This window comes from Parasteatoda tepidariorum, chromosome 8 (genome assembly GCF_982258835.1).
Source record: "Parasteatoda tepidariorum strain Cologne lab strain chromosome 8, Ptep-v5.0, whole genome shotgun sequence".
In the NCBI taxonomy this organism is placed as follows: Eukaryota; Metazoa; Arthropoda; class Arachnida; order Araneae; family Theridiidae; genus Parasteatoda; species Parasteatoda tepidariorum.
The window spans coordinates 49,698,666-49,722,966 of NC_141762.1; the positions used below are offsets into that span (position 1 = coordinate 49,698,666).

General features: G+C 29.8%; 1 protein-coding gene across 5 annotated transcripts in view; it reads left to right on the forward strand.

Annotated features, from left to right (window-relative positions):
• The window catches only part of w (eye pigment precursor family transporter white), a 54,026-nt gene that overhangs the window by 23,325 nt on the left and 6,400 nt on the right, over window positions 1-24,301 (forward strand). For all 5 annotated transcript variants that reach the window (XM_016051295.4, XM_016051297.4, XM_016051296.4 and 2 more), the window contains 12 exons: window positions 4,899-5,134; window positions 6,699-6,770; window positions 9,064-9,162; window positions 11,725-11,963; window positions 13,521-13,623; window positions 15,170-15,241; window positions 16,224-16,249; window positions 16,639-16,744; window positions 18,358-18,489; window positions 18,950-19,042; window positions 22,111-22,168; window positions 23,640-23,717. In XM_016051295.4, coding sequence (XP_015906781.1) covers window positions 4,899-5,134; window positions 6,699-6,770; window positions 9,064-9,162; window positions 11,725-11,963; window positions 13,521-13,623; window positions 15,170-15,241; window positions 16,224-16,249; window positions 16,639-16,744; window positions 18,358-18,489; window positions 18,950-19,042; window positions 22,111-22,168; window positions 23,640-23,717 — 1,314 coding nt within the window. The remainder of the gene's footprint in view (window positions 1-4,898; window positions 5,135-6,698; window positions 6,771-9,063; window positions 9,163-11,724; window positions 11,964-13,520; window positions 13,624-15,169; window positions 15,242-16,223; window positions 16,250-16,638; window positions 16,745-18,357; window positions 18,490-18,949; window positions 19,043-22,110; window positions 22,169-23,639; window positions 23,718-24,301) is intronic.

A 24,301-nucleotide genomic window follows, 5' to 3' on the forward strand; every position in this document is an offset into this window, starting at 1 on the left:
AATTAAAATATTCTTGCTCACAATTATATGAATCCTTGTTCATAAGATAGTTGCATGCAATCTATAAATTTTTATTACTTAATTTAATAATAGTTTAAAACTGTTTGATTGTAAGATTTACAAACTTGTAACTTATTTTAAACTACGATATTTGAGAGGACAAAATAGAAATCTTAAACAATATCTACCGAAAAGTTTCTTACTTAAAAAATTTCAGAGAAGCCAGATTTTTATTTTTTCATTTATGAAGAACTATTCAAATTTCATTTTTTGCCAGTGATAATTACATAGTTTAAAATGAAGCAAAAAATAGTACACCTTACTATTGAAAAATTCTTCGACTGCGATTAAAATAAATAGAAAAGAATTATTTAAAAATATTTTTTGTACATAAAATTGTGTTTGATTAAATGCTTTTTATTGTTCTAGTCAGAAAGTTTTTAAATAGCTTAAATAGTTAAAGAGGTTTGGTGAAAAACACCAAGAAACAATAGAAGAAATTAACACTAAGGGGGAGTCCAAGCTTTCGACATCTCTACTGCTATTTTGTAGTGATCTTATTTTCCAGATTACGTCTACCTCCCCCGGTACTTTTATATAAAGTTAACAAACCAAAGTATCTTTATTCAGACAAATTACGTTTTTTTAACTTTTTTTTTTTTAAATAATCTTATTTCATAATTTGAAATATCGTCTGCAATAACATATTTTAGGTACCTTCGAATCATTATGATCTTGTTGAACGAATTAGATGTTGTTGTTGTTGACGACGTATGCCTGTCTAAGCAGAAGGGGTGCGATTGTTCTTGTTTTTCAGTGGCGCCATCTATGGCCAAGAATTCGACTTCTGCCACACCATACGTCACACCCGTTTATTGGGCGAACCCATTCATACATCCATTCACAGATCGTAATTTTGACCTGAATCAGAGAACGATCGATCTCCAATCCAGTACCCCCAGAGGTATTGATTTGTTATGGGAACATGGAGGACTTTTGTGACTCGACAGATTTAACGTACACCAGTCACTTTACTACACGGGGAATCTTCGGCCGGCGAACGAATTAGATCAAAAGTTATTAAGGTGAATCGTTCTTTATTTTGCGCACAGTACATTTAAATTAGCGTTAGTTAAAGTGACGTAGTTCTTTAATATTTATTTTGTTAGAATGATTTTTTTTAAAGTTTTCAAATTTTACAAATTTACCCAAATCTGAGAATAAGTCATATTTTTTATTGATATCTGAGACTTAAAATTACAGCACAATTTCAACGTTGGCTGTTTTTTTTCTTCCCAATGTACACACTAAAACCTTAAGTTTATAAGCACAGTGACCTCAAATTAATTTGCTCGCGGTCAAATAAAGTAATTACACAATATACGCTAACTCAAGTTATATTTTCAAACAACGTTTTAATTCTTTTTTTTCTAAACAGAGATGTGGGATGATTTGAAATGAAATCCATTAAATTACATAACCGTGAGCCATGCAAGGAAAACAACCCTTCGAAACGTGCAGCGTAAAATATCATGGCGGAACGATACTGACATGCACAGACGGGTAAATGAAGTGTTTTATTAAAACGGACTGTAGTTAATCGTGATGCACCTGCCTTATGGAACAGGTGCTAATCATCACGTGTTTCGTGTCGTTCGTGATTGTTCCATAACCAAGAGATTGGCACGTAACACGATGAATTAGGCCTAACCATTTTGGAATATTTTATTTATTTTAATTTTTCAAATGTATTAAGAACATATAATTATTGATAAAGTGTTTTTAACTTAGCCACTTAATGTCAGAAAATAAATGACATCGCTTTATTATTTACTCTTGAAAAAGCAGAAATATTTTTTAAAGTTATTACTGGGAAAAGGGGGGAGGAAACAGACTATTGTTGTATCGATTAAATTTTTAGAGCTATCGTGAGGGTGAAGAAATTGTCCACATATTTTTTTTTTTGAAAAATATTTTTAGTTATGAAAATATGAAAAATGTGTTTCGATTAGAAGCATCTTGATATTTATAATCTACGTATGGTTCTTAAATTCAACTGCTTTTCTACTTCTAGGGAAACTGCACAAGAAAGCTAATCATAGTTATAAAAACCATAGAATTATTAAAAAATAATCTATTTATACATTTTTAATATATTATTTAAGAGGAACTCCCCAAAAAAGGGAAATTTTTCCTTTCTATTTTACTGGACCTGCGATTCATAAATCACTAATAATACTTTAGTAATATTATTAATTTGGAAATAAAGTAAAGGAATACGAAAAAAATGTTAGCGTGCTCATTTTAAGAATTAAATACAAAAGAAATTTCTAAATTAAATTATTTGTTTCAATAGTTTAGATGAGAGTAATAATTTAGGTGTAGAAAGGGGAAAAAATTGACGCAGTTGGGACACTATTTATTATTTTTTTATTTTATGTATTTTATTTTATATATTTTACTTAAAATTACGAGCAAAAATATATTTTGGTATTTTTTAATTATGAAAAAGAGTCTAAGTGTTATTAAAAAAAATCTGTTAAATTATCGAAATTATATTTCTACTAAAATATAAAATCCAGAAAAAGTAGTTTAAAATTTTTTTGCTCCATTCATACTCAAAATTGTATCAATAATTTCTTTTGTAAATTAAAGAAATTTCAATTATGAATAACTGTTTCTATTAGTCCTAAATAATTGCAAATAAGTGTAAATTAGAAAAAGTACTGCTTGAAAGTGATCCGAGATTAAAGATTTTTACCTTTAACGCGGCGAAGATACCGGTGTTTCATGGTGTATTTTATAATCATAAATAATTTAAATGCTAAATATAATATTTTTCACTTATTTTGATCAAAATTAATGCAAAATAACGAAAAAAGTATGAAAAATGTGTTTTATAGAAATTCTGCGTCAAAGGGTTAAATGGCATAAATAATTAGTTGAACAAAAATGCCTTATTTTTAAATATATCTTAGAATATTCAAAAAGAAAGTGTTTAAAGTTAGAAAGAAAATGGAATAGAATCTAGGAAGCCGAAATACATAAAACCGTTTTTTTAAAAATAATGTTCTTTTTTTCTGTTAAAAGTATAAATATTTGAATCTTATCTCGTTTCTGATAAATTTCAAAAAAAAAAAAAAAAAAAATAGGAATTGCTGAGATTAATCTAATAATAAAAATTAGCTGATGTTGTATGTATTCAATTGCTTTAAAGTTGTTTCTTTTTTTTTCTCAAAATAGTTTAAATTTTGAATCTAAAAGGAAATGTTAAAAAATGTGCTTTTTTTATTTTAGAAAAAAAAAAAAAAGACTGAATTCATAATGTAAAACTATACAAACTCTTATTCCTTAATAAATCGATTTCTGAATAATTGGTATTAAAATTCTAAAATCGATTCATAATAGGTAGGTAGGCATTTTTTATTTTATTTACGTCGCACTAGAGCTGCACAATGGGCTGCAGGCGATGGTCTGGGAAACATCCCTAAGGATGATCCGAAGACATGCCATCACAATTTAGATCCTCTGCAGAGGGGATGGCTTCTCCGCTGTGGTATGCGCGTGAAGTCGAACATTTTACGGTAGAACAGTTTAACGATACAGCGCACCCTCGGTCCCTACGCAGGCTGATCAAAGTGGACACCCACCCGCTTACTGACCTCAGCCAGTGAGCTTGACTTCGGTGTTCTATTGGGAACCGTATCTTTACGATCAATCCAACAAAATAGGCCGCAAAGATATTATTTATATTAAAAAATTAAAAGAAAAAGAACACATGTGGAATATATTTTACAAGTAAAAATATATTTTGGTATTTTTTTAATTATAAAGAACAGTATACTAGTTGCTAAACACAATATCTTAGATTAACGGAATAATATTTGTTCTAAAAAAAAACATCCCCTCACAAAAAAAAGTAGTTTGTTGGATTGACGCAGATGGGACACTGGGGTCCCTTTTACACATATTTTTTCTGACAATGTAATTACAAGAAAAAATATATTTTGGTATATTTAAATTATACAAAGAACCCCGAGTGGAGAATTAAAAAATAAAAACATTATTTTAAAAAATAGTTGCAAACAAAAATACAGTTGTTGTTATTTTTTCTATTTCTATATTATTTATATAAAAAAAAGTAGTTTAAGAGTTCGCTACACCATACCTTCCAACATTTAAAGTTCATGTGAATTATTTTCTCCAGTAGTGATGAACTAAAACATTTTTAAAACAAAAAGATTTTTTATGAAACTTTTATCAGAACTTAGCTCCAGTATTTGTCGATTAGATTTTTTTGATATTTAAATTATTTATATATATTGATGGGCAAAATTCTTTTAATTCTAATTTATTAAAAATTTAAAACCAGTTATGCTACCTACGAAAGAAATATTTTTGAAACCAATAGCTGGAGGTCATGCTGCGCCTGTAAAATATTTTTTTGAAACTAATAGTTGGAGTTTAAGCTAAAGATGTAACATATTTTTTGAAACTTTGGAAAGTCCATTGTAGTTGGAGAACATGCTGAATATGTATAAACAAACGAAGATATCATTTCATATCATTGGGCATAATTACAAAACCTATAAAAATAGTTTTTTTCATCGAATTTGTTTACCACAGTCGTTAATTTCTTTACGTACCAGACAATAATAAACTGAAGATCAAAAGTTAAACACGCTGCCGCCCCTTTTACAAAGCAATCACGAGCTAATGATTCCAGATGTTTTCGTGCCACTTTCAAAATGAAAAAATATAAATAAAGCAAAATGATTGAGGGTGGAGATGAAGAACTCACATCAGCTTGTTGACCTTCCTGATCACCTGAGGTCGATCATTGAAACACCAGAAGCTCCTTCAGGTCGTGGAAACTGATTTTATTATTTTTTTTTCAGTGTGTGGGGAGGCTAAACCTGGTCAGCTGCTGGCCATTATGGGATCCAGTGGTGCAGGGAAAACTACATTGCTGAATGTCTTGACCAACAGAAACCTCCGACGTCTGAAAGTGAACGGTGAAATTCTGGTTAATGGACAGAATGTTGGGGAATCCATTGTCCGTCTATCCGCCTACGTTAGACAAGATGACCTTTTCATTGGAACTCTTACAGTTAGAGAACATCTTGTCTTTCAGGTGAGTGACATTACATGAAGTCCAAATTGAAAAACAATGACGAGTTACAAAATGCGATTAAGTGTAATGGATAGTTTCTCGTTTTGATTCCTATGCAACTTTCAAAATGTTTACCCTATTTAATATTTATAATAATTTGGATTTTGCTTTATGTCTATGACGTAAACGTTTTGAAAATTCGGCTCTTTGCAAATGGCAGACGTCACTTTGCAAGGTGCCAAAAAGATTAAGATTCATGTGAAGTCGGTAGATTGCTAAGAGAATAATTTTTCAATTTTGATATTTCTCAAAGCAACTAAATTTTGCCATCACTTCCTTAATTTTTGAAGTTTTTATTTTTAAACTTACATTTCGATAAAGAATTTGTTAAATATTTATTAAAAAGTATTTCCTTAGCCAAGAGGCAGTTGGAAATTATAATTTTATACAATAATTTTTTCAATGAATATGAATAAAATTACTTTTATATATTGTAATAGTTTAAGTTCTTATCGTATTTGCATATTTATCGTATTTGCTATTTTTTAAAATAAATATATAAATTAGTTCCATGCTTCATGTGTGGGACAATACGGTGTAATACCTAAATACCAAATTTATACGAAATAATACAGTCATAAATAGATAGCTGTTTTTAAGTACAGCATTAAAACTGAAAAATTCTCTTCTCATAGAAAAGAGCCCCACCTACTTTACTTGTCATACGTTAATAAATTGTTTCAGTTTCTAGCCCATAGTACCTTCAGTGTTAAAATATTTAGAGCATTTAAAAGAAATTAAATTTGTTCATATAGTGTGCAATTAAATATAGAGAGAAAAGTTCGAAATTAACGGTGATTTTAACGCTAGATAACTAAACATTCGTTTAATAGACTACCGACCACTATCAGTTTTGCGAATTCCAGATACACTCTCACTACCACATTCACAAACTCTTACCGTCAATACCTCTTTTAGTAGTAAAATGAGGTAATAAACACGGCTTTACACTTTTTACTTTTCAAGATTTGCTGCAATTGTTGTCCCACAGTCGAATGTTTAGTTCCATAAAAATAAACAATAAATATATTTTAAATATTGAAAGTTCACAGTGCGGCGAGTTTGTATGTGTGTTTAACTAAGAAAAGCAGAATGATAAAATACGCATGCAACTACTGCAACAAGGCTATTTGTGGAGAACTGACTTTCAACATCTGCCGAGATTGCAAACGATAATTTTTACCAGATTTATATTTTTTAAATAAAATAGAATAATGTTTTTAAGTTTACGCTAATTTGTTTAAAATAAGTAATAAAATATAAAAGTATACTTGTTTTTAATTCGTAATCTACATACCAAATGATTAATAATTTTAATAATTAATAATTTTAACAGATTAACACTGAATAAGTTTAGTTATCTAGGGTTAAAACTATTCATAAAAATAGAATTCTTCATCAAGTGTACCAGTCGATACGTACTATTTACTATGTTTATCTTTAAATATTAATTTATTTAATTTATTATTTTTTTTAAAAATCTAAATTTGAATTCAAATGAATTATATTTCTTTGTCTTTGGAAGGCGCTTTTACGAATGGATAAACAAAAATCCTACGCAGCAAGAATGCAGAGAGTTGACGAAGTTATTGTGGAGGTGAGTTCTTGACTATTTTATGTGTCTCATATAATATAAATACCTTGTGCTTGTATCATAACGAATGCTTTTTAAAACTGATGTTTTAAACTTTCCGGTTGGAATATTAAGTCAAGTCTAAAATATGTAATTGGGATCACAATAGTTTATTTAACAGAAAAAATTAGAAGAGAAAGAAGATTTAACAATTTTGACTAATTAAACTATTTTTCATTTCATTTTTCCAAAAATTGGATTCAGAGTTTTACCATTTAAAATGTAGTCTGAAATTATTTATCTCCCATAACGTTTGAGTGCGTCTATATTTTTATTACAAATAATATTTAGGAATAAAAAAGAAATGGTTTTAAGAAGAAAAAAAATGTAAATAGCATTGAACATTATTTCAGCAGCATTTTAATTTTAAACTTATGAATTAGAACACAATACAATTGACAGACGATACTTCAGCTACACACGTGACCGACTTGGTGTTCCAGTCCTGTCCTGAAATACTAAACACACTTCAATTTATTAAATACATTTTTCGTGCTTATGCAATCGAATACATGCGATTAAGCTGACATTATGGCCCGTACTATTATGACACGTATGAGAATAAATACAATGACATTCTGTAATATGGGCCAATTCTATAAACTTTAAATGAATGAGGTAAGATTATTCATATTATTGAATTTTGAACTTTACGATCTTAAAACTGACACTGGCTCACCTTAAGGAGAAACAGTAATGTGTTTATCGCTCATCAAGGAGCTTTATAATAACATTTAGCGTTATAAAGGAATTTTTTTTATTCATATTTTAAGAATATAAAAAGTAACATATGAAAAATATAATTTTTTAAAATTATCATTCAAAATTTTTAAAAATCAAGCTGTTTTCTTGTTTGAACTTATTTTTAGAGTTCATTAGAAAAAATCATTAGAAAATTTTTAAAAATCAAGCTGTTTTCTTGTTTGAACTTATTTTTAAAGTCCATTAGAAAAAGTCAACAATAACAAGGGATTTTTATACTCCAAAGGTGAGGTCAGGGTAATTTTACGTAAATATTACAAAAAATAAATATTTTCCGTTCTTTGTAGAGTATAATATAGATAGCGATTAAACGAAAAAATAATAATAACAATAATTAAATTTGAATTTTTGGCAGAGTTGTCTACAAAAAAAATATTATTTCTGATAAAATTTGCATTATGTTTTGTTATTTAAGAAAAAGTTGCTCTAGTTCAACAATTTATACAGAGAAAGTTTTGAGAAATCTCAGTAAAATCAGGCATAAGAAACCTAATTTACCAATTCCCTCCAAAATAGAGCTATTTTTAATAACCTTTTTATACTTGCTTTATTAAGCCTTAATAAGTCTTGACGTCCAATACAAAAAAAAAAAAAAAAAAAGAAAAAAAAAAGGCATCACAAGAAGTGAAGATCGTCATAAAATTGGAAGAAGTGTGGGTCTTTCGGAAGGCAGAAGAGTTCCAGAGGTGCTCATAATTCATGCCAACATTTTCCTTACTCAAAAGGCAGTTGGGAAAGTCAGTTAGTTCAATATGGTATAAATGTGCCTGTAGAAAATAGTGCTCAGTCAGTAGTCTGAAACCTCGGATTTCGTGCTTTACTTATATTTTAAAATTTTTCAGATAATCAGGAGAGATACATTTATTTATGGCAGGTCAAGGGCAAATAACATAGAATAGTATAAAATTTACTTAATTAAAAAATTAGTTTGGGAAAGTAAATTTTAAAATAAACAACAATGAAACAAATAATTAGTTTGCCAATCTTCTGATGGCAGTATCTGAATCTAAGAAGAGTTTTTTTTTTTTTTAAAATTAATATTAATTAATTTCTTTTCTTAGTCTGCCATCTACTAGAATGATTTTAAAACTGCGTTTAAACAGGCAGGCTAACAACAACCATGTTGTCTTAGTCGAGAAATTTGTTATTTTATTTTTTTCAAGGATTAAGACAAAGTATTTGAGTGATCTTCTTACGCCTCACATCGGACTTAGATAATATCACTGTTTGATTTTCCTATGCAAAGTGCGTAAAATCATTTAAGTTTGGCACAGTATAGCCGATTCAAGCTCCTTCTACATCAAACTCTACAGTGTTTAATCTACTCTACACAAAATATGAACATTATTGGAATGATTAACATGTTAAAACGCTGCTTCTTGAAGAATAATCTTTATTTCTAGAAGCAAAACCAAATACAAAAGTAAATTATTATTATTTTTTCCAGTTTGTTCTAAGAAAATTACGATAAAACGTTAATTATTTTTTTTTTCAGTTGGGTTTAAAGAAATGTACTAACACTCTGATCGGCATTGCTGGAAGACTGAAAGGTATTTCTGGTGGTGAAGCAAAAAGACTTGCATTTGCATCCGAGGTACTGACGTATATATTTTATAAATGAATTGATTATAAACATAAACATCTGCATGTTTACATTATTATTTAATTTTAAGTATTACGTTTCATAATTTCTCAATTTTTTGAATTATTTTTTCATTAGCATTAATTTACAGTTGCTCATTCAAAGATTTAAATACACCCGATGATCAATTTTCATTGTTCATGAATATAAATATGCATACAATTTCTTTCTACAAAACTTTAAAAAAAAAATTATACATATCCATGAAATCGTATTTACTCATTTTATTTTATATTTCGTAATTGACGTTTAACAGCAGAGTTTAATGTTCAACTTTGCAGTCTTTTAATTTTGAACCCAACTCAGAAGACAAGGGAAATCCTCGGAGAGACGAACGCTCTACCCCCTGAGATAGCGCGGCATTGTATTTACTCATTTTATTTTATATTATAACCGTCGTTGAACAGCCAACCCAATTCTTTGTGTTTACGACAACAAATGTTTAAATCCGTAGCCTAATAATTTTGAATCCAATCCAGAAGAACAGGGAATTCCTGGATCAAGTATTGGGAAGTACTTTGCCTTCGTAGATTACTTTTTGATGGAACTTACCCACATTTGCGTTGCATGGAGATGAAAAGCACGAAAACCTCCCACGGTTAGCCTGAGTGTTAGGGGAATCTAACCTATGATCTGTCTACCACTGAGGATATTTAACGTCGGCTCTGTGGCTGGTGCGATCCGGGAGCGGAATTCGTATCGACAAGCCATCGCTAGGATTCGGACCCAGTTCACACATCATTGGAAGGCAAATGCTTTATCCCCTGTGCTGACCTGAAATATCCTCAGTGGTAGACGGATCATGGGTAAGAGTCCCCTTTCCGTTAGGCTAGCTGATGAGGTTTTCGTGATTTTCTCTCTCCATGTAACGTAAATACGGGTTAGTTCCATTAAAATGTCCTCCACGAATCCAGATTTCTCTCGGTATTTGATCCAGGAGTTCCCCTGTCTTCTGGATTAGGCTCAAAATTACAAGGATACGGAGTTGAACAGTAGTAGTCGTAAACCCAAAAATTAGGTCAGCAATATTTTTACCGTCGTTGAACACAACGACGGTTATAATATCTTTACCATTAAAAAAATTCTATTTTGACATATCTTGGCATTGTAGTAATATTTGGAAAATCAATAGACCCTTAACTTTTTCTTCGACTAGTCTCGTCCATATTTTCAAAAGCTTATTAAGACTTTAGGGTAAGTTTTGCGTTTCTCTCACTAGGTTACGTTTTCAGTAATACGTCAAAAATAATCTTGTGATAGGTTATTAAAGAATGCTGTTAAATACTAAAGACACTTTTTATGAAAAAGTGAGAAGATACAATACGCATACCATCCCAACAGTCTTTGGTGAAGAAGATCTGATAATCAACTTCCCTCAGGTAGAGATCTGAAGGCTTACGTTCATTATTCTTCGTCAGTCTTTTGAATCTCTCCCCGAGAGAAGTTGAATTTGCCGCAAGAAGAATGGAACTGAAGAAATGATTGAAGGCTTAAAAATGTTTGATCTGTTTTACCATAAATTAACGATTAGGAATTGATGTGCAACATAGTGGCATGACGGAGTTTGCACGCAAAGATTTATTGAAAAATTATTACTCTAAAAAAGCCATTACAAGCAATTTATACATATAATTCATATTTTTCTGCGTAAATTGCATCAATTGCAAGTTATCCAATTTATGTTGAATTTTGGAATTTTTTTATATCAACAAATAATTTTTCAAATTTACACGATTTGGTTGTCAGATATTGTGGGTTCGGAGAAGTATTTAGAGTTAAATTATTCTAGTTATTCTTTGTAGTTTAATGCACAACCTGATAGACTGAACTTCACCCTTCTGTTTTATTTATTGCATTAATTTTAAAATTTTCATTACGCGAATTAAAAAAAAAAAAAAAACTTGCCTTTTGAGTATAAGTCCCATAATTCGCCTATCAATGGCACTTTTTCTATTTTTAGTAGTACGTTGGAAAAGTTAGAAGTGGCATGCATATTTTTTTTTTTAAAATAGCATCGTTGGATTTGAATTATTTAGAATATTGTAGCATGTGAGTAAATTATGATTAACGAGTTTGGAATCATTTAAAGAATGGAAATGTTTTGAACTTATTAATAGATTGGAATATTCATTCTTATGGTTTATAATAGAACGCATGACTGAAGACCTCGAGGATGAAAAGCAATAAACCACATTTTTGTAGTTTAAGAGATAAACAGATTTTCTTGTCATATATATTACACAGATAATTTTTTTTTTATGAAAGTGAACGGGAATTGCATTGTTCCGCAGATACTCATACTACTTGGGCAAGATGGAAGGCCTTAATTAATATGATCATAAACCAGTAAATAAATCGGGAAACAAATTTCAAATTATTAGTCCTTTTGAAGTCTCTTGAAAATCTGTTTCAATATCTGGTGTTTTTTAATTTTGCGTGGCACAGAGTAACTATACATGTGACACCGTGTACGGATTGTAATAAATATATATTTTTTTTACCCATCAATCGTAGATCATAACCAATCCATCACTTATGTTCTGTGACGAACCAACATCGGGTCTTGATTCCTTCATGTCACAGAGTGTCATCTCCGTCCTTCGTGACATGGCTCATAGTGGAAGAACAATTGTCTGCGTAATTCATCAACCATCATCAGAAGTTTTTGAATTGTTCGACCATTTATTGCTCATGGCTGAAGGAAGGGTAGCGTACAGAGGCAGGGCCTCCAGAGCATTAGAATTCTTTGAGCGGTAAGTAAACAAGCTACAAAACACTATTTTAATAAACAGACAAGTTTTTTTCAAGACCAATGCAATCAAGTAAACAATTTTTTTTTTAATCACCGTCGTTGAACAGATTTTGCCATCACAATTTTGAGTTTATGACTACCAATGTTCAAATCCATAGACTTGTAATTTTGAACTCCATTTACAAGACAAGGAAACTCTTGAATTAAGTATTTGGAGAAATTTGCCTTCGTGAAAGATTTTGTAGTTGTTGATGGAACTAGCTCGTATTTGCGTATTATGGAGAGGAAAACGACGAAAATCTCCCACGGTTAGTCTGACGGCAAGGAGGCACGACCCGTTTATCGCTGAGGATATTTTACGTCAGCACTGTGGCGGGTGAGAGTCAAGTGCGGAGTTTGTAACAAACAATATTGACTTTCCGAGTAGGGCGTATATACGATATTTATATCGAGTTGAGTATATACGTAATACTATCCATGAGCAGCGTTTGGGCCGTGATGACTCAGGGGATAGAGCATTTGCCTTCCAAGGAGGTGAACCGAGTTCGAATCCTAGTGATGACTGGTCGATACGAATTCCGCATCCGGCTTGCACCGATCACAGTGTAGACGTAAAATATCCTCAGTGCTTGATGGATCATGGGTTAGAGTCCCCTTCCCATCTGACTAACCTTGGGTGGTTATTTTCCTCTCCATGTAACGCAAATGCAGGTTAGTTCCATCGAAAAGTCCTACACTAAAAATAAATTTAATAAAAATCAATACTTGATTTATAAGGTAAGCATACTAAGCGTAAGGTTTTCATTTCCCCCATGTTTAATGCATTTCATTTTATCCCTTAAGGATTTATCGTACGAAAATCATAATGGCAATAATTGAAATAGACATAAATACTACCTCCCATAAGGGTAAGATATATTTAAGTTACGCTTAGAGACATAAAAACAAAATGCATAATTTAAAAGCTGTAACTTTATTCTTAAGCAATCAACTACGAGGAAAGCTCTTCGGAAGAAATTAATGGCTACTTCTAATAGACCGATCTCTTTGACTATGAGGATTAGTTTTTTGCAAAAATCTTTTATTTAAAGTAAAGTAAAGTAAAGCATTCCTACAATAACAAATGGTGGGCCGGAGGGATCACAAAGGTTAAGGCTCCACAATTTCGTGACCAACTGCATGATTGTGACAATGTAGTCAGAACAAAGGCACATGCTGCCTTTACTTCCCAGACAAGCTGGTACCCATCGATCTGAAGTTTGATGGGCTTCTAGCCCTCACTGGTTATCGAACCCCGGTCTTTCACAATGGCAGTTCAGTGCCTTAACCACTGAACCATCTTTAAGAGCTTACAAAATTTAGCATTTTTAAAAAATTAAAAATAGTGTTAGGCCAAACTTAAAAACTTCAAATGCGATTAGAAGTTCTTTAAAATCGATTCTTTTTCTTCCGACCTCTTTTGATTACAAGAGGCAATATACAAGTTTATAAGACAATGAAACTTAAATAAATTAATAATACTAATAGGGCTGATAGGATACTTCAATTATTGTTCTAGAGCTGGTCTGCGCTGTCCAGTCAACTATAATCCAGCTGATTTTTACATTCATAATTTGGCTATAGTCCCTGGAAACGAAGAAGAATGTCGCGCGAAAGTGGCCGTGAGTATTTTGCTTTTCAATATTCTTAAATTAGAAGTTAAATTAAATCAAAATTATGAAATAGTTGAAAGTGTTCTAAATATTTGAAAGCTCTTGATGTACCCTTGTGATTATTTGCTAAAAGTATCTGTGATAAGTTGTGCGTCAGAATGACGTTGTACAATACAAATTTTAAACTAATTTTCTGTCTATTGCGTCATTCTGACCAGACTAATTAAAATGGATATTTTTATCACCTGACCAGAGCAAAGACCTATTAGAGTTGAAAGAACATCGCTAACAATGAAAGCTAATGATACATTGGTTTAACACGTTATTTTTATTCAAAACGTTCAAGTGAATATTTAATTTTAAATAGACAGTTTCAATAATATAAAAATACTTTCCCGGGACTTTAAATATACGATTTGCTTGAAATCAAATATTTTGTTGAATTTTATTTAAGAAAGCTGGAAATTGAATTATTCGATGTTGCATTTATGAAAAGGTGACATTTAATAACTTAAAAACTCTGGTCTGACTGGTCAGAATATACATATTTTTTTTAAAATTTCGCGACTAGTAAGGTTACTTTGTTTGAAGTACCGTTAAATTCAGTGAAAGAAAATATTTAACAGTGCAAGAAAAGGAAACGACAATTTCAGAATAGAATATATTTCTTTAAATTATACCGCAAGTCAATATGACTTTATTTTATTCAGTTTACGGTTTAGCTATAAGCAATAGTAGAAACTTATTGAGCTATTTTAATTACTGCCTCTTAGGATTCAAGTAAAAAAATTGCAACAGGAGGTTTAATAATTGTATGCTTGATATCAATAATCTTGGAACAAGATATAAAAATGGATTTAAAAAATAAATATGATAAAAGTAAGGCGTCCTCCAGTAACTCCATTTCTTGTATTTGAGAATGAAAAAGAAGCAAACACGTGATTGACAATTGAGTAAGTTTAACACTTTAACGCAGAATTTTTACTAAACATATTTTCCATAATTTTGTATTAATTTAGGTCAAAATAAGTGAAAAATATTATATTTAGCATTTTGATAATTTATGGTTATAAAGTTCAGCATGAAAAACCGGTGTCTTTTTCAGGTAAAATTTTCCTAGCACGAATTCTTCCAAATAATCTTTTTCAAATTTGCACTTATTTGGATCTAAGAGAAACAGTTATTCATCATTAAAATTTCTTTAATTTACGAAATCAATTATTAATAAATATTTGAATATGAATGAAAAAAATCTTTCAAAGTACTTTTTTTTAATTTTATATTTTAATTCAAAGGTAATTTTAATAATCTAACAGAATTATTTAGTAACTATATTAGACTGTTTTTTTTTTTTTTTTTTGTTATTGAAACATACCAAAATATATTTTTACTTTAAATTAGAGCGTCGGAAGAAAAAGATAAAGCGACACCAGTGTCTTATATGCATCAAAGAGTTAATGACAATAGTAAAGTGAAAATTAAAATAATTTTTTCACCAGTTATTTAATGATTTAACTTTTTATCTTAATTAATAATTTTTTTAAAAAAATTCCAGGCTATATGCGATCAATTTGATAGGGAACAAACTACAATAGAAATAACTACTTCAGAAGGATATTCCTTTGTGGTAAATATATTTTAAGTCTCTTGGTCTAAAAGTTTCTTCTTATATAACTTAGAGAAAATATATAATTTATAACCGCTTTAAGTTGTTAGCGAGATGGACGAAAAGAAATTTGTGAAGTCTCGCTAATTTAAATTTTTGTTCGCATTTTTATTAAAAATGATAGCTAAACCAAAAATTTCTTTTCATAACCATTAAAAAAATAGAAATATAATAGGTTAGAGTCATTAATATTCACTAAAATATATAGAACGCATAAGGAGCAATGCAACATATTGGAATTGAAGGGCTTGAGGTAATATAATGATAAGCCACCTCACCTATACCAACTCTTCAAGAGAGATTTTGGTGACTAACACCGTGATTTCCGTGTATACAATTATTGCGCTGTTACCAAATGACATTTGCAGAAACTAGCAAAATAGCTATCAGCAAACAATACCTAGTAGCAGTTTGATGAAAAAAATATCCTCTTTCAAAATATTGTACCCTATCGTACCATATTGTTACAAGCCTTTTAAATTTTTATGAACTATGATTAAACATAGAACTTTTGAAGATATATATAGAAAAATGTCCGACTAATAAATAATGAAATGAAGCTCAATAAATTTTTGAAATATGTCTTTAAAAATTCCAAATTTTATGAAATAGTTATGGGAAAAATAATCAAACTAATGGAAGGAAAAAAAAAAAAAACTGATCACACGACGTAGTCTAAATTATAGCTAGCAAGCATCTGCATAGATAACTAACGTTTTATTCCAATATATACATACTGTTTTCCGATTTTAATGCAAGTTTTGTAACTCATTAAAGAACTAACATAAAGTAACTCATAAAAGAAGTGAAGGTAATCTAAAGAATTTCCTATTAGTCGAAAGTTAAAATTTCTTGTAGAAATTCGAAGAGTTAATAAAATTTCTTTTAAAAGAATGGCTTAATATTTTTTTAAAAATAATTATTGATTATTTTTTTATTTTAGGATTCTCAAATAAAGCCCCAGTCAAGGTAAGCATAATTTAAGTTGCTTAAAAATTGCATGTATTTTTAAACTGTATCTCATACGCACCCTGATCGCTTGTACACATACGGTTTGTATTTATATAACCCGAAAAAATTATGGAAATTTGGTACATTTTGATAGATATGTTTAAGTGACATTTTGAGAAAATATTAGTCAGTAAATCGGCCAGTAAATCTTATACAAATAATTAAAATTCATGCTTCTAATTCTTTTTTTTTAAGTATTTATTTATTTCCGTTTTTTGATTCTATTTTTGTGGTCATGCATGTAAATTTACTACCACCACGATTTTATAAATTTTTTTATTATATGTTTTTAAAAGTTACGTAGCTGCCATAATTACATAACTGCCATAATAGCTGTTTCGAACTAGGTACAAAGCTGGATGGTTTTCCCAGTTCAGAGCAGTACTTTGGAGATCATGGATCAGTTTAATTAGAGAACCAATGCTCACAAAAGTCAGATTTCTACAGAGTATAGTGAGTTACATGTTTTTATAATAATTTTAAACTATTCAGTATCGCAATTTTATATGCAAGAAATTTTAATTAGTGTACTCAGGAAGGGTATAAAATACATGGTTGAAATAATAATTACCAATATCATTTATCAACTTTTATTAGGATAAAAGTAATTATTAGTTCCCCCCCCCCTAGATATCAATTTTTTTATTACTGAACTAAGGACATTATACAATCATATTATTTATATAAAATGCAAGATATATTAATTTAAAGTTTTATTTCATCGGACGATTTTGTATAATGCTTTCAAAATGTTTATTATAAGGCAATGGTATGCTGTTCAAAAATACTCAATGAATATTTTACATCTTCGCCCAAGTCAAAATTCTTGATGGTCCAACATCATTTGATGGTGACCATCATCCAACATTTTCCATTACGTGTTTATGATTTTTGATATGCCAACAAACTCATCATTCATGGTGGAAAATGCTACTTTAATACAACGATGGTTAACCATCAAGAGAAGTTTGATTCTCATGGACCAACAATCCATGATGGTTCAAACTATACATTTCCATGATGGTTTGATGGGAATTCTTGTAGGTTCTCAGGAATATACCATCAAAACAATTTGGGTTTTATTATGTGGGACCATCATAAATCAGTCCGAATTCCTACATTGGGATGATGGTTGTTCATGATCGTTCCAATATTTGATTTCTAAGAAACTATGAGGGAAATCCGTAATGGTTCAGCATGAACAAACCATCAAAACAAGCTGCAATTCTTATGTTGAACCATCATAAATCAGTCCAAATTCCTGGATTGAGTTCATGGTTACTTATGTTGGCTACCTTAAAAAAATATAATGGTTTATGATGGAATTATCGATGGTTACCATCAAGATTATGTTGGTCCATCAATGGAAAACCATAAAATTTTTTGACTTGGGTATGGTTGATACGCAACGAAGAGGAGGACAGAACTTACAGTCCAACGAGTAGAGCTTTGTGTTCCTCAGCGTTATCATACAGAATTAAAAGACTATGGCTGCATTATGAGGTTTTCATTACAGAGTTTAGAAAAATTGAAAAATCCTTAGCTCAATGTCATGATTTTAATCAGCTTCTGAGGAAGAAAAAAAACGATGAATTACTAATTGTCACAAAACACATTCGTAATTATTACAGAATATTTTTTTGTTATAGATATAAGAACCAAAGCATTCAAGCAAAATTTATTGAGGTGGTAGTAAAAACTGGAAACTATCCACTAAATCTTATTCTAAATTTATCACCATCTTTCATTTTATTTTTCAATTACTTTTTAAGGGGCATTCGTCGTTATACAATAAGGCTTTTTTAAAGCATTCTTTATCGCTGAATGATTCTAAATAATGAGCTAAAGTGAAATTAAGATTATTGTTGTCAGCGTGAGCAGAAATAAACTTTAAAAAAAACAAAACAAAAAAAACATTATCTCTTTTAAATATTGAGCAGCTACTTAGGCTAATTAAATTTATAGACAGTTCATATCGAAACGCTGATTAGAAAAATACTTTATATTGTTCTAGTTCGAAACAATTTAATTATTTGTATTAAAAAAAACTTTTAACTTATTTTTAGGTCATTGCCCTTATTCTTGGTCTTGTATACCTAAATCAAAGTTATGATGAAAAAGGTGTGATGAACATAAATGGCGCTCTCTTCCTTTTGCTCATGAACCTCACTTTCCAGAATATGTTTTCTGTTGTAAATGTAAGTTTAAAATGTTTTATTTCCTGATAAGTCATTATTTCCCAGTTGAATTCTTATGAATTATAACAACCATTGAGAGTGATGTTTTATCTGTGTTTTTTTTCTCTTCATATTTATAAATTATTAGATACTTATGATTTTTTTTTAACTTCTTGTTTGAAAAGAAGCATTTGATGTATTAGCGCAGATTAATAGATCAAAAAATATTTTTCATTTCAATTTGCCATTAAACAGGACAGACTATCAAACTCTGTCTTGTGGATTGCAAGCTCAAAGTCCAGTGTGTGGGGAATTAAGTAAACATATAAGGTTTCTGCATTTGAGAGTTTAATTATTTAAAAATTTAGGCTAGTAGGCATTTAGAAACATTAAGAATTGAAATTAAAACTTCAGGCAGTTTTTTACTTTTAAACTGAAAATTTTTGGCTAATTTTTAATTAATATTATTTTTACATTTCAGGCTTTTACTCTTGAGCAGCCTATATTTTTACGGGAGCATTGGAATGGGATGTATAGGACTGACATTTATTTTCTGAGCAAAACGCTTGCCGAGGTAATTTTTTTTTTGTCTGATTTTTTTTTCTTCTGAATAATTGTTTTTCCTGATATATAAAATATAGCTGCCGACATGGATAGGAAAATATCCAAAAAATGTTACAAAATAAAATAAACTTTACGATGATTGTTGCATAATGTTCTAAATATTTTACACATAGGGAACGTTAGAGATTTTTAGAATGATCAAAATAGGAAAACTGCAATATTATACCAGTTATGATGAACATTAGATAAATCATAATTTAGAATCATTATTGGCATTTAATTCATCGAAGATAGTTAAAAGATTTTTTTTAATTAATTTAAAAAGGAAATTCTGAATTAAACTAAACTAAAAATTTTAGAACAAAAAAAAAAGTTTTAAACTCAATTCTATAAATGAAGCTGGCTTCACCATGTGTTAGTAATAATACTTACTTAAATATTCAAGCAAGCAATAATCTGAGCAAAAATTCAATTTCAATAAGGATTTTTTTTTAGAATTTACTAAATTTTAGGGAACTTTCTAGAATGTACAAAAGCCAGGAGAATTTTTATTAAAACAGAAGACCAGGAGAAACTGGCAAAATCCAATAGTCTACTGGAAAATCCAACAGAGTTGACAGCTATGATAAAAGGTTCATATTTTCTGTTATAAACTTCATGTAGGCAACTTTCTATAATTTTCTTTAAGTTAAGAAACACCCATAGAAAAACACTTTAAGAATGTATAATATATAGTGCTAATATATCAAAGACCAATTTAAGGAACATTTAAAATCATTTATATACTCCCCTCACAAAAAAGTTGAACGTGATCATTTAAACAGCATGAACAATTTTGTCCCATTCCTCAGAAACAAACTTTTAATTATTTTGAAAAAATGAATGGAGATGGACGTTTAAAATTGAACATTCCTTTCAATTTAACGCTTACAGAGTTTGAAGACCACTGGAAACAAAATGGTTATAAGTGTCAAATGGTAAATTCTGGAACGAATTGATTTGTTACTTGTAAGAGCATTTCAAGTAAGCGCGGCAGGTGCAATTAGAGGAAACTTTATTTTTTAAATCCTGGAGAGCTCATTTAGTTCTGATTTCTGACATAGGTTTCAATGCAGTCTCTAAAACTCTGATGATACTTTAGAAATTTCAAGAAAGAAAAACTTTTATAAAAAACAAATATTCGACTAGAGTTAACTCTACTTTGTTCTTAACTGGGTTCAATAAAAAAATTTATTATTTTTAAAAAGAATCAAATTACAGATATTTTGTTGCGTTCAAAACCCTGATCTTCCTCCAGCAGTCAACCGAATTTAGGGGAATGACTGCAGCAATGGACAGCGGTAAATCAGTTCTTATACGAAAATCAAGTGTCTGGCTCAACTATGAAAAAAAAAAAAAATCCCTTTCAGCTCTCTCAAATTGGCAAATTAAATGTGGTCGTTTGTTTCATCGCCAAAGCAAACACTTTTTCGCGATATGGTGCAATGGTGCGCGGTAGCGAGAATCTTGCATTAAATAATAATAAAAAAAAAAGGAAATTGTGTTTAGTTTTATATTTTACTAGTGGGCTGCGCTTCCTGCTCGCTAACCCCCGAAAATTGCTACGCAATCTTATATGGTTTGCTTTGCAAACCAACCTCGCTTCGCTCGCTGCTAACATAGGTACATTGCAAATGCACAAAATTCTAAGAATTCAAAACAATAATTCAAATCCATATAAAAACTTTAAAAAAAATAAACGTCTTTTTAGTAAATACTAAGTTATTAAAATAAATTTGAATTCAAATAAATGGCATGTAATTCGTTAAACCTATTAGAAATGTGCTATAGTATAAAATCTTAAAGCGTAACAGCACGACTGAGACTCATTTTTCAATGAATAACTAATAACAATAATAAAACAAATAAATTCGTGATATAAATCAAGAATCGTGAAATAAATTCGCAATTCGTGAAAAAAGCGCTTTCGACAAAACACTAAAATAAAGATCTATCGACAAAGACTACTCACTTCTGCCTAGCTTAATAGTATGAGATTGCCGCAGCTGATACGGTGAATTTCGGAAGAGTTGGTGAGAATGCTCTCTCTGGTTATTTCCGTTTCCGTTTTTAAAAGCGCTATATGTTGAGCCACCTCAGCTAGATTTGGCATGTGACATTTTTAGCGGCAAATCATTGGTCGATTTTCTAGCGTTGCCATTCGGGGAGTTGTAATGAGGTTTTTTTTTTGTCGCTGTGTAAGAGAAATATATAGATTGATGCTTCATATTTCTTTCGCAAACAGATTCAATATTTTAACAAAACCAATAATTAAAAAAAAAAAAAGATTTTTAACAACGTTTAAATTTTAAAACATAAAAATAATTAATAAATATGCTTTATTTATGCATTTTTAAAATTAAATATGGTATTAGTACAAAAGAATAGCTGTGAGTTCCAGTGTTAATTTTTATTAAATATTTTTTTAGCTACATTCCCTAGTTAATAAGCATATAATATAATATTTTATAGCAATTATATTTTTAAATTAACTTTTTACTCAGTTAAAGAATCAAAGTATATTCAATATGACATGTGAAAAATATTTTTTCTCTTACCTAAGAAAAATTAATATAATTTAAAAGCAAACTAGACTTTTTTATTTCTAAAGAAGCATATAAAGTGCCCTTATTTCTGCAGAGCAGCGGTTCCCGTTTTTTGTAACGTAGCTGTAAGATAATCCTCCCCCCCCCAGTTCATTAGCTGAAAATAAGAAAGATAATATTTAAATTTATGATAAACAAAAAATTATTAAATTACACTCAGGGAAGAGTAAACGAATAATAAAAATGTTTTTTCCCCCATTAATATTTCTAGCATTTTAATTGCACATAAAGTACTTTTTTTCTGAGATTTTCCAGCGCATTTTATACTAAATTCTGCAAACCGGAATTTGCTAGCAAATTAGAACTCATCTCATTCCCTGCTTGAAACTGCATGCATTGTTTTTCAAAGTCCTGCAGAGAAAAAATATTTAAACATGCATGTCTTTCTTTCTTGATATTGTTCCTCAATCTATCTTTGTTTAATAATTTTCAGGCACCTATACTACTAATCGTGACAGCTTTATTTGTGGTCATAACTTATTGGATGATAGGTATGTTATAATGCGATCTCTCATTGAACTTATTTTTATTTGCCGTATTTTAAATATTACAAGCTATTTTAAATAATCTCTTGAACTATAAACTAACCTTAATAGATTCTCGAGAAATAAATTAAAAAAGTTTAATTTTTAAAGCTTTTTAATTATTGGCCAAAGCTAATTGATTTTATAGTTTAAATTTAATCATTCAAAATTAAATAACCAACATTATCAAAATTAAACACAATAATCCTTCAATAAATTGCGTAGTAGGAAGAACAAATATATATATATATATATATATATGTAACATAAAAAGCTTCAATTAATCTTTATGTTAGTTATATTCTGAATATCTATTTATTTTATTAATCTAATCGAAATGCTTTCTCACACTTTTAAATTCACATCCTGTCCTTAAATCTATTTTTGGCTCAACTATGCATCAATTAAAAGCAGGACATTTTCCCCTTTAATCTTCGTGGGAACCACTTGACCTATTTCATAAACCAATAGTAATTTCTAAGATTTCCCTAAATAGAGACATTTACGGATTTTACTTTGCAAGATTTTCCCTAACATATAACCGAGGAGCGCAAATTTTTGTGTTCATACTTTCATAACTGCTCTGTCTAATAATTAATAAATAAATTTTGTACCCTCCTTCCCTGCCTAAGACCTGTTTTAATCCTTCCACTCGGCAACGATGTTACATATATATATATACTATATATAAATACGTTTGGCTCATGTCCAAAAGGTCATGAGTTCGATCCCCGCTGGCTGAAAACTCTCCGTGTAGCAAATGGCAACTGGAGCACGTTAACTTTGTCGTGTTACTATGTCCTCCATGTTCCCATAACAAATCAATATCTCTGGGGTACTGAATTGGACATTGATCGTTCTCTGGTTCAGATCTAAATTACGACCTGTGGATGAATGAATGGGTCTGCCCTATAAACGGGCTGTGACGTGTGTCTAGCTGAAGTCGTATTCTGCCTTAAATTCGCTTGGCTTCACCAAGCAGGCTTGCTGGTATTTAGCAAATGGCATTAGATACAATATACCCTAACTTTCTTATAACAACTTCCATAGTCAAAATAAAAAGTAACTATTTACAAGTGTATAAAAATTTTTTACACTAGTAAATAGCTAACTTTACTTGTAGCTCCTAAATTCTAATCTGCATCCTGTAAATAATAGGCTTTTCTTGTAACTCTTTTTATAAAAAAAAACTTCACAATTTATTATTTTCAGATTAAATGACTTCGGAATTGATTAACGACAGAACTGAAATCATGAGAAAATAAAAGTACACAATAGAGCACATTGAGTGTTCCTTTTCTCTTATCTTTCAATAATTCCAGTATGTTTGTTAAGAAACGGTGAACTATTGTTCATGTACTATGGTATAAAGGGAATTCCTAACACTCAAACTGCAATGAAGTTTTATTCAATTTTAATTTATATACATAAATTTCAGGTCTTAATTCAGATCCAGTAGCTTTCGCGATATGCTTGGTTATCTTCACTTTAATTGCTAATACAGCTGCCTCATTTGGTAAGTACTTTCTTGTTAAAAAAAAACTAACTTAACTTAAAATTGTTAAATCAATTGAACGATGAAATAAAGCACTACTCATAAAGCAATGTTAAGAGTTTTGGAAAGAATTGTTAATTTTATGTTTAATTACTGTATTAAGTGATTTTTGAATGTTTAAATTTATATTTTCAATTTTTTCCACCCAAGATTATTTAATTCAGGCATTTAGTAAGCTTGGGATGAAAAACTTATGGAAATATAGCTAGCTTGGCAACAAAATGTAATATTATTATGATTCAGTAAATTCTAACATTTTTCAAAAATAATTACATTGCAGTTGATATGATTGTGGCAATATGATTAGTACTAGACACAAGCTGTCCTTACTTTCCAAATCAAAACTGAATGGAGACACCATCAGGGATAAAATCCCAGTTCTTCTTAATAACAGCTCAAAAATTTATTTAATTTTTAAAATTTAAATTCGAAGTGTTTGAAGAAAAATATGATTACATCTCATTTATTTATATTAAATATTTTTTATACAAGGCTCAAACAAACGTCATAATTTTTAGTTTCTCAACTTTTATTACCTACAAAGT